Source organism: Protopterus annectens, chromosome 12.part0 (genome assembly GCF_019279795.1).
Source record: "Protopterus annectens isolate FY-2018-M chromosome 12.part0, PAN1.0, whole genome shotgun sequence".
NCBI classification, from domain to species: domain Eukaryota; kingdom Metazoa; phylum Chordata; order Ceratodontiformes; family Protopteridae; genus Protopterus; species Protopterus annectens.
In genome coordinates this window covers 782219245-782231593 of record NC_056746.1, presented here as the reverse complement: position 1 = coordinate 782231593, position 12349 = coordinate 782219245, and the positions used below count along the sequence as shown (strand labels likewise).

Below are 12349 nucleotides of genomic sequence, written 5' to 3'. Positions count from 1 at the left end.
GCAACCTTCAAACACTGGAACCCACCCAGTTTGGGTTTGTGAAGGGACGATCTTGTATCCTGAACCTGATTGACTTCTTCGAATCAGTCTCCAGAGCTGTGGACAAGGGTAAGGCGATCCACACAGCCTATCTGGACCTCAACAAGGCCTTCGACACCATCTCCCACTGTGGAATCATAGATAAACTTACTAAGCTGAGCATAAATCCCTACGTCATTCAATGGGTTGCCAACTGGTTTACTGACAGAACCCAGACTGTAAAAGTAACCGACTCCAAATCCAGCTCCAGACAAGTGACAATTGTAGTATCTCAGGGTTCAGTCCTGGGACTGCTCTTGTTTGGCATCTACTTCTCTGAAGTACAGGCCAACACTAAGGGACTCTGACTAACAAAGTTTACAGATGACTGCAAACTGGGAGTCATTATTGAATCCCCAAATTATGTGGATATTCTACAAAAGGGCCTTACAGAAACAGATGCTTGGTGCCAGAGCCATGGGCTCAAGATTAATGCCAAGAAATGTACAGTTATCCCCTTTGGGAAAAACCATGTACCCACGAATTACCACATAGGTGGCAGTACACTAAACACCGAAAGTGTGACGAGAAACTTAGGGACACAGGTGGACAGTGGTCTCACCTTCGATAACCACATTGCCACAACAGTCAGGAAATCCTTCTATGTGGCACACCTCATCACTAAGGGCTTTTCATCCAGAAAAAAGGAGGTCATTGTCCCACTGTACTCATACCTCATTAGACCCATTATAGAGTACAATGCCCTATTTGGTATGTATCTCACAAGACATCTGCAACAGCAGGTTCCTGACCCAGAGACTCCCCATACTCTGGAATAGACTGCCCATACATGTCAAGCAGAGTGCCTTCTTGGCCCTCTTCAAAAGGAATCTTGACGATTGGATGGGAGATAGGAAATTCACCCCAGGGATCATGTCAGTTGCCCTGCTAGACAGGGGTCCAGGGAAGTACATATTGTGGGAAGAAATATTCAGGGAATTGTTATGGCTAGGTTTGTATAGTCCCTAGGGCCGATAGCCTAGTACCAACCTATGAACCTATAAAGCTGGACTTTTTTTAAACAGTCTGTGTAGTATATCCCATTCCCTGGTAGTTTTTTAAGGTCTGAATCAATTGTTGTTCCTGAACATGCATTGTAAACAATAATACATTGTGAATAATTTCCTTACTAATGTTGCCAGTTCAATATTATTTCAATCTGTTTCTTGTAAATTTAAGTCCATGGCAACTATTATTCTTCTTTCTCTCTCTCTCTCTCTCTCTCTCTCTCTCTTGTGTTTCATGCAAGAAATATTTGAATTCCTCTAGGTTATCAGCACTTGACTTGAGTGATCTGTACACTCCAACAATTGTTATATGTTCAGCAACAACAAGGACAAAAAACAGTGAGTCCCAGCTCTACTTTCCGTATCTTGAAATTTATTCAACTCAATCAAATTTCTCTATCACCTCGGCCACAGCCTTTACAGAGTAAAACATTGTAGTTTCTAAAAAATCACAATATATACAACATAAAACAATTAATTCAATTAAACAATCAGCTAATTAAAATATACACATTAAATATTTAAAGTCACAATACTAAACAAGGCTTTGCCAATTGCATTCTCTATTTAAACCATAGGGAAATAAAGTGCCATATTTCATAATTAAAATAGACTCTTTCTGTCTTAATATATTCTTTTGGTATTCCATATTATTATAATGAAGAAATACATGCTCCAATATAGCAACTTTCATACAATCAATGTTACCATCATGTACAGAATTGAAATGTTCAGCAATAGGACTATTAAATTTTTTATTTTTCACATCTCTAATATGCTCTTTAATCCTGTCCGCTAGCATTCTCTTAGTTTCACCAATATAGTACTTACTGCACGAGCAAAAAATAACATATATTATTCCTTTACTCAAACAGGAGTATTTGGCTCTAGTCGTAAAATTTTTTTTGTTAATCTTACCCACCTCAGTAACTATATGCTTACAAATGGAACAGTTACCACAGGGAAAAGTTCCTACAACATTAGTATTAATTAACATATTAGTCTTAGGTTCCTTATAAATAGTATGTACCAAAAAATCTTGAAGGCTTTTGCCTTTTTTATACGATATAACCAACTTGGTATCTTTTAATGAAACAATTTCTTTTTTAATGAAATTCCAGTACTGTTTAACCAATCCATTAACAGTACAGGAGAAATTAGTATGCTTCATAACAAAAAACATCTTCTCTTCATTTAATTTATTTTTATTATAACTATTATTATTATACCCACTATCAAATTTATTAATGACATTATTATTTTTAAATACCTTGTTAAAACTATTTTTAACATCTATTACATTATATCCTCTATTTATAAACATTTCAGCTGCCTTAAGAGCTTCATTATAAGCTAATTTAATATCAGTATTTAATCTTTTAATTCTAATAAATTCTCCATAAGGAATAGCTGTTAAAGTATGAAGAGGGTGGCAACTATTGCCACTCATTTTCCAGCTAATTTCATTAGACTTTCTATAAATACCAGTGTGTATTGAATGGCAATTTATACCCTCAAGAGTAATATCTAGGAAATTTACTTGAGAACCCAATTGTATATCACTAAAATTAATGCCATATTTGTTATTATTTAATTCATCAATAAATTGTCTAGATGAACTAAAACCACCATTACAGATGAAAATTAGATCGTCAATAAATCTATAGTATTTTATAACATATTTCTTAAAAAAATGTTGTCTATACAAAAATTCATTTTCAAACATTCCCATAAATAAATTCGCATAAGCCGGGGCAAAAGCAGCTCCCATGGCTGTTCCCATCATTTGTTTATACAATACGCCATTAAATTCAAAGATATTATTAGTTAAACAGAATTCCACCAATTCTAATATATAGTAAGTTTTGGGACTCTCACCCAAAAAAAATTTAATAGCTTCCAAACCTAAAGTATGAGAAATATTCGTATAAAGGCTCACTACATCAACAGTAATAAAGTACATTCCTTCCATCCAGTATATATCTTTAATTTTTTGAAGGAAATCGTAGGAGTCCTTAATATACGAAGGTAACAACAGAACCTTTTTAAGCAAAATTTCATGTAGCAAAGTGCATAAATTATAAGTGAAAAACCATAAGCTGACACAATAGGACGACCAGGTCGTCTATCCAAATTTTTATGAACCTTAGGCAAACAGAAAAATTTTGCTACCTTATTATTTTTAATTATTATTTTATGATCAACATCCGTTTTGGTAAAATAGTTTAACCTAATGCCTTTATGTAATAAAGCATTAAAGTCAACTTCTGCCTTCTTCAAATATGAAATATTTATCTTAAGATATACGTCTTTGTTATCCAGATTTTTCATGCACATATTATAGTAGTCATAAGAATTCAGTACAACCAATTTACCCCCCTTATCTGACGGTTTAAAAACTATGTTATTATTCTTACTTAATAACTGCAATTTATTCCATTCCATTTTCGTTAAATTGTAACAATGTTTCTGTTTCATAAAATCTTCCAATTCTTTATCCAACATTATATTCAACATAGATTCAAACTTTTGTATATTAGGATTTTTACAAGGAGGTAAAAAAGAACTACTAGTCTTTAACATACTTGTATCTAATATACTATAAGCATTGCTCACATTCTCATCATCCGAGAGACAAGAATAAAAGCTCTCATCGCTTTCTGTATCACTACTAGATGTTTGTGCAGTAAGACAATTAGCATCATTGCTAGAACAATGGTTTAGTCTGAAAAAATATTCCCTTAAGTTCATCTTGCGACACAACTGAAATAGTTCTATCTTCAACTCATATTTTTTAGGAAAACAGGTAGGCACAAATTTAAGCCCTTTTTCCAAAATGGAAAGTTCGATATTATCAAAGTTGTAATTAGACAAATTGACCACATAACTACTAGTTAAAGTGTCACTATTTAGGTTATGTCCATCTACCTTTTTTGTATCATCCATCACCCGAGTCTCTATGGCGTTCTGAGTTGGTCCATCCCCTTTTCCTTGGATTGGCATGGTGTCCATTAGGTTCCGAGTATGTCTTCCGAAATGCTTCTGAGTTGGCAGCTCCTGGTAGGTCTGGGAAGTTCTCCCTGTCGTCTTCTTCCAACGACGATGCCCCACTCTCACCAGACAGGAAGCTTTTATTTTTAAATTGCTCGGAAACCGGATTTCCTCTTTGAAAGGACACATTCTTTTTCCTAATCCTCTGGTTGTTAGAGAACACAAACGCCCTCTTGTGTTCATAGTCTCATATGTCTCTAGTTAGTTTGTATTTCTTTCGATCTACCAGATCTTTTTCATAATTGGTCAGTTTCATATTAATGCCCACAAGAAAATTTTCCAATGTGGAACTAGAAGTAATATTGACTAATTGTTCACAAACTTGTTTAGTTTCAATAACAAGTTTATCTTTCTTTATGTTGTCTCTTTCAATTAAAATAGAGACCCATTCAGCACTACAACGGTGTGCAGCTGCTATCCACCGTTCATGGAATTTAAGTTCCATCTCATCAGTGAGATCAAACGGTGTAGATGGATTCTTAATTGACCTCAAACCTCGTGGTGTGATGTCTAATTCAGTATATCTTTCTAAACTGCCAATATTGTAAAATATAGATGTCTCTTTAAAAATTAACTTTTCAAGTCTAGAACACAAATCTTGTGCATCAGGATTGTCAGAAATATCAGTTTTCTTGCCTACCATTGCAAACGGATCAACAGTGGTTCTCTTACGGGAATTCTCCCATTTTTTCATAACGCCCATACCAGAGCCTCCTGGAGCTTCAGGAATCACATTTTTCATGCCAGACAGAACAGTATCAGCATCATTAGTTTGTGAAACATTGTTACGATTATTAGTGTCACCATTACGATGAAACATTTCCATACCCGTTTCTCTGAAAATACGCGGAAAGGAGCACATGGACTCACTAGTCATAATGAAGAAACAACAAAGGTAAAAAGTTATTCAGCAACAACAAGGACAAAAAACAGTGAGTCCCAGCTCTACTTTCCGTATCTTGAAATTTATTCAACTCAATCAAATTTCTCTAGCGCCTCGGCCACAGCCTTTACAGAGTAAAACATTGTAGTTTCTAAAAAATCACAATATATAGAACACAAAACAATTAATTCAATTAAACAATCAGCTAATTAAAATATACACATTAAATATTTAAAGTCACAATACTAAACAAGGCTTTGCCAATTGCATTCTCTATTTAAACCATAGGGAAATAAAGTGCCATATTTCATAATTAAAATAGACTCTTTCTGTCTTAATATATTCTTTTGGTATTCCATATTATTATAATGAAGAAATACATGCTCCAATATAGTAACTTTCATACAATCAATGTTACCATCATGTACAGAATTGAAATGTTCAGCAATAGGACTATTAAATTTTTTATTTTTCACATCTCTAATATGCTCTTTAATCCTGTCCGCTAGCATTCTCTTAGTTTCACCAATATAGTACTTACTGCACGAGCAAAAAATAACATATATTATTCCTTTACTCAAACAGGAGTATTTGGCTCTAGTCGTAAAATTTTTTTTGTTAATCTTACCCACCTCAGTAACTATATGCTTACAAATGGAACAGTTACCACAGGGAAAAGTTCCTACAACATTAGTATTAATTAACATATTAGTCTTAGGTTCCTTATAAATACTATGTACCAAAAAATCTTGAAGGCTTTTGCCTTTTTTATACGATATAACCAACTTGGTATCTTTTAATGAAACAATTTCTTTTTTAATGAAATTCCAGTGCCTCCTTGGCCCTCTTCAAAAGGAATCTTGACGATTGGATGGGAGATAGGAAATTCACCCCAGGGATCATGTCAGTTGCCCTGCTAGACAGGGGTCCAGGGAAGTGCATATTGTGGGAAGAAATATTCAGGGAATTGTTATGGCTAGGTTTGTATAGTCCCTAGGGCCGATAGCCTAGTACCAACCTATGAACCTATAAAGCTGGACTTTTTTTAAACAGTCTGTGTAGTATATCCCATTCCCTGGCAGTTTTTTAAGGTCTAAATCAATTGTTGTTCCTGAACATGCATTGTAAATAATAATACATTGTGAATAATTTCCTTACTAATGTTGCCAGTTCAATATTATTTCAATCTGTTTCTTGTAAATTTAAGTCCATGGCAACTATTATTCTTCTTTCTCTCTCTCTCTCTCTCTCTCTTGTGTTTCATGCAAGAAATATTTGAATTCCTCTAGGTTATCAGCACTTGACTTGAGTGATCTGTACACTCCAACAATTGTTATATGTTCCAGGGTTGTCTGTATTGCCACAGTTACACAATCTTTAGTACTGGTGTTATCATTGAACATGCAGTAATCACAGGTCTCATAACTATCTTTAATCCCTATCATAACACCTCCACCTTATTTTTTTCTTAGAATGTGTGTTACAGTAAAAACATTTATACCCCGACAAATCTGTTTTCCACTCATTGTTCTTTAACTATGTTTCACAAACAATAACAACATCAATCTTGTGGGAACACAGCAAATTTTCCAGTAAAAAAAAATATTAATGCTCCTAGCATTAACAACCACCAAAGATGCATCAAATGTTGCTATCTGTGAACTATTACATTTTTGACCTGGCAAAAATCCTGCCTTATGTTTGTCAAATATTGCAAAATATCTGCTGCAGAAATCCTCTTCCCTGATCTTGAAAAGGGCATGGCATTCTGTATGAACACGTGTATCCAGAGTGAGGTTCAGATGCTCTACACATTTCCATTTTTTTAAAATGGGTCATTTTTTTCATGTAGGTATTTACCAAAAAAACTTTTCAGTCACTGTGACATGCCTCTCCTTTGTATATATGATTTGTGAAAAATACGTCCTAACACCTGTATAAGGAGCCATAGTAGTTCATTTTTTAATGCAGGAGGAGCTCCATAAAACTAAGCAGATATGCAAGAGGAGGTCCATGAAACTAAGCAGCATTCATTTAGCATTGAGTTATTGGATTTAAGCAGCATTCATTTAGCATTGAGTTACTGGATTTTGATTTAAAGTAGACCATTCTGGAGCACTGCCGAAAGGTTTAAGTGAATTAATATTGTGACCTCATTTGAAATGGCATTACAGAAATCTGTGGTTGTATGTATCTCACAATGAAAAAAAGGCTTTCCTACACATGCTTGAGGAAATTGTTTGAGCATCAGTACCCAGCAGGAAAAAAAAGACAAACGGCATAACACAAAATGCTTTTCCCCACAGGATATGATTGCCTGTGTGATTTCTAATTATGTGCCTGCAATTATTTACCACTTTAGGGAGATTTCTCTCTTCTTCAAGTTGGTGCGTCAGTGGAGTTGGTATATATAGGCTTAGAGGTGATGGGGGCTTGCCCCCATGCAAAAAACACGAAAAAAGAGTTGTTTCCCCTTTTGGATTTCTAGCATTTTTTGGTTTGTTTGTTTTGTTTTGAACATTGACTTTCAGGGCATCTGCATTTCATAGTAGAATAAAAAAGGAGGGGTTGCATCTCCTTCCATTTGTCAGCTACGTTATTACCACTTGGTTTTGACCTGCAGAAGAAAGTCAGTTTGTGTTTTTTAATATCTATTACTACTACTACTACTTTTGTCTAAAATGTAGTGTAATAATGACAGCCTTATTCTGTGTATGTTTGAAAAACTTTGCAGTTTAACATCTGCATTTTAAGTGGAAGAAACTGCATTTTGACATCTGTATTTTAAGTTTGGAAAGCCTAGTAATGGTGTATTTGTAAATATTTTATATTTAGTTTAATATGTGTTTGTCATTATTGTGTATTAGTCATAACTAAAATCCTAAATACTTCTTTCTGATGTGACGACTGTGTAAGGAAGCAGTCAAAACATGATTTAAATTATAGGCTCTTATAACATGCTGTGGGTGTAATTCAGCAAAAGAAGTGTGGCCTTATACCTGTGGAATGTTTAAAATTCAGGATACTCAGATGCAGCTAGCTAAACTTACATAAATTATTTTAATTTATGTGAAGTGGTGAGTGAGTGTGCAATATAATTATACATGTATATAATACCCCTCAAGTCTACCTCAGGCATTTTCCTCATTTTGAGTCTTAAGTATTCTGTGTTCCACCTTGTTCCTCACTGAAAAGGTTTGACACATTAATTATTAAGAGTTTTTTAAGCGATACCCATGTTAAATAATACTGAATCATATTAATTCATCACAGGAGTATTATTGTGAACATGAAGAAACAATTATTAACCATACTGTGAGTTTCCTAGTTAAAGTTGTTAACAAGTGTTTAGTAAGCATTACACATCTGGCTCATTTGTTTTGTGAAACTCAGCATTCCACATTATGGAGACACAAAGTTGAGAATTGTGACATGTATTGATTTTATATCTGAGTAGGTAATACATTTTATGTTGGTCAGGATGCCCTACTAGTGATATGGGATCATGTAAAATCCTGGGCTACATAAGGAGTGGCCAAAAGTGTGTCATTGTTACTTGGGAGAGTTTGAGTTAAGAATGGCCAAAGGCATGTTGTTGTGTCTCAGGGAGGGTGTGTCCTGAGTTGCTTCTGGTTTGCCTTCTAGTGGATGCTGGACGCATGCCCTAGATAGAGTGCAGTCAGAAATGGAGATTTGCTGCCTCCTTGACACAGGTCATTGTAGACATGCTTCTGAAATGATAAAGGATAGAACTTGAAAAATAAAATCCAGCCTAGTAAAGCTTGATGTCTACTGACAGCTAAATCACATACTTTCATATATGTGGCAGCTGATGTTGGGGAATGAAATGTAGGTTTCCACTGAGTGATATCAAATAAGAATAATATGTTTGTTGGTAGTGCCAATCTCTCTTGAAAATAGATGTCAGCATGAGCAATTTTTGTATTCCATTGATTACAATGAGATGACCAAACTTTCTAGATGAATTTTTAATGACCCAATTGTCAATTTCTAAAAAAGTCCCTGCACAGCATTTAATTTGATAATTGCTTAGAACTCATTCTTTGTCTTAGAAATTCCATGTTTTTATATAATACAGTGTTAATTTTATGCATATATTTCCACTGAACACCTTCTCATGTTTTGATTTTCTTTTCCTCCTCCTCCTTCCTTTTTTCTCTTAACCCCTCTGCCTGCTTTCCTCACTCTGCCTCTCCTGCCTCCAATAGCGATAGTTTTGCACCGAGGCCAGCTCCTAGGTTTGAGGGGTAAGTCCATGCCCTCTTTCCTGTTGCTTTTACATGTTGTGCTTTATATCCACTTGCTTGTATTTGTGTTACCCATCCCATATGAATTCCTTGACAGTGTAATAAACCTTACCCTTGTCATACTGTTTGCATGCTGGGGTTAGAAATAAAAAAAACAGGACAGCTGGTTTGCTAGCAAGATGTATTTCTGTGAATTATGATACTAGAAATTTGTGTTTGGTTTAAGGTAGATAACAGTTCCTGAAGCAGGGTCCTTTTCATTTGGACATTGTGGGTCTTTATTTATGTTTAACTAATCAGTGTTCCACATGGGGATCTTTGTGTACTTAGCTGCTGATAGGCCGGGGGATTATTTAAAACCTTTCCTTTCCTTTAAAAGGGTTATGTTTGCATGTTGGTGATGTGTGTTGTTTCTGTCCCCTAGGTACCTCTTTAATGTATTTTGTTGTGAAGTGTTTGCTCTACCACCAGATGTGGCCAGCAAATAGTAGGGAAATGGAAGCAAGTTTTTACCTACATCAAAGAAGTTTATACTGCTGTCATTTAATAGTAATGGATTTTATGTATTTTTCCTGAGAACAGGGATTTTGACAACGATTGAGTATAAAATGTGCTAACTCCCCACACTGCCTGTGAATGGAAATGTATGCCAAGTCATAAGTGCCAATGAGTGTAAATGTATGCCAACAGACAAATGCCATTGAGTGTAAATATATGCCAAACCCCAGACTGCCAGTGAGTATTCATGTATTTCAGCTCCCTGAAATGCCAGTGAATGCAAATGCATACCAAATCCCTAAACTGCCAGAGTGAAAGTCTGCTTGAAGTAACTTGTAAGTTAGCTAATGCCCCTCAACTACATAGACTGAGAAGAGGCTTTAGTCTAAAATCCCTCCATTTTCTTAAAACAGTGACACATCCTCTGACACCAGAGCATTTTATGGTATCTTCCTTTGCATGCATCAGTCGATTATAAACCTGTTGGCATGCATTGTAAGACTGCTGAATTCCTGTCACATGAAAAGTGGACAGTAATATTCTAAAATCTGTGTATCTCATTCTCAAAGATAGATTAGCTTAATTCATTTACATATGTCCTTGACCTGTGCCACCCTCATCATCCCCATATCATTCTATTCTGAAATCTCTTTTGTCAGAAAAATAATGCACTCCTGCCATGGTGATGTGAACAAAGGGAATGGTTGACCATGAGGGGATTAATGACCGACAGACAGCAAGAGTCAAAAGAGAGAGAGGGAGAGACAGAAGAAGGATTCTGTTGCGATCAAGATTCAATAATTATCACAGTGTTATAAGTGATACCTCCATTAGTTAGCCATACAACATTAACTAGATTACATTTGTGAAATATACCTTTAATTTGTTTGAGGGATGGATTCTTTTTCAGAAATCCCTAAAAAGTAATAATAAATATCTTTAAATTAGCTGAATGAAATCTTCGACCAGCAGATAATGAGGTGGAAGTGATCTAAACAAAAAAATATGACAAAGAAACTTAATCTTGGTCTAAAACCTCTGTCTGTACCTTTTCATTATTTCATAGTCTCTGTTAACAGAAATAATACCAATATGATATGTTCCTTTGGAATTACAAGGGGTGGAGCCAGTAACAAAGAAATCTACATTTAGAGTGCTTTTTTAAAATGCCTGTGATGAATGCCGGAAAAAGTGGTCAGTTTATTTATTTATTAACACTTGTTTACTGGAAAAGTCGGGCTGGAAGGAGGCATAGAGAGAAAAGCTCCGCAGAATACAAATTACAACAGCAGATCACTATTACTCACAGTAAAATACACACTGGTAAGAGAAGGATATAAACATCCAACAAATCTGTAGAAAATATTCAAGGTAAATGCATTTGGGATAAATATGTATGAAAGAAAATGAAAAAAGTATACAAGATAAACGTAAATTGAAGATGTAAAGAAAAAAAATGGTAGTATTGGATGAAGGTAAAGATTTCCATATGCATGGGCATACAAGAGAGGAAATATTGAGTTGAGTCAAATTAAACAAGTAGTAGGAGAAGTAGTAGACAGTTATAGGCCAACAGGGGGAATCAGAAATATTGGTCTGAAACAGATTAAATAAATGAGTTAGCATTAAGAATATGAGGACATGTGAAACAAAAGAGAAATTTTTGATAATACCTGTTAATACCTGGTGTGGTACAGGAACAAAGCCAAGAGTTGCAAATAAATTATTTTAGTAAAGGCTTAAATGAATGACAGTTAGATAATGAATAAAAATCCACAACGTGACAGGAACACACAAGCTTTATTAAACCAGACTAAGAGCTTTCACCCAGACACCTATTGGGCTTCTTCAGAGTCATAGACTATTGAAAATTCAATCCATTTATACACAGGCTATAACTGAACAATTATTCAGTTAACATTTTAGCCAATAAAAACTTAAGAATTTAGAAATGCCCTATTAAAACTTTAAATAAGAAGTTACATGAAACCTAAAACTTTACATACACACCACCACTAAATAAATAATATCATAAAAAATTATCATAAAAAATCATTTAAAATTCATTCAAAAACAGTTTTGTATAAAAATTACAAAAATAACCATAATAACCTAGACGTGAAATAATGCAGTGAAGTATAAATATGTTATGTAGTGTTATATTAAATGTGACTTGCATTTCAAAAAACTGGAAATAGAAATGTGGTCATTAATACCTGGTGGGTTAGTTGCTTCCAGGCGTAGCTGCCATAAATATTTCCTTATTTCCAGTAAGGTTTTTAACATCACCACCAGCATCATTCTTAGGTATCCTATCAATAACAAAAAAAAATAGCATTTTTTTTAAGTTTGCACATTCCTCACTGTGAGTGAATAATGCACTAGATGATTTGTTCTTTTTGATGTCTCTAATAGTAGAATCTCAGTTTATGTGTAGTCTTTCACACATAAAAAGTGGGACAGGTTAAACATGTAGCTATGTAGACAACCATGTCAGTATTGCAGTTACAGTGTCCCGGGCATTTGAGCAATCTTTTATAATTATTTATATACACATATGGTCC

At 34.7% G+C, this 12349-nt stretch overlaps 1 protein-coding gene across 2 annotated transcripts in view; it reads left to right on the top strand.

Annotated features, from left to right (window-relative positions):
- LOC122816798 (C-Jun-amino-terminal kinase-interacting protein 3-like) overlaps positions 1-12349 on the top strand; it is an 855263-nt gene that overhangs the window by 392690 nt on the left and 450224 nt on the right. The window contains exon 6 of one of the 2 annotated variants that reach the window (XM_044089824.1): positions 9249-9287. The exons of the other annotated variant lie outside the window; for it this stretch is intronic. Coding sequence (XP_043945759.1) covers positions 9249-9287 — 39 coding nt within the window. The remainder of the gene's footprint in view (positions 1-9248; positions 9288-12349) is intronic. 2 annotated transcript variants of the gene reach the window in all.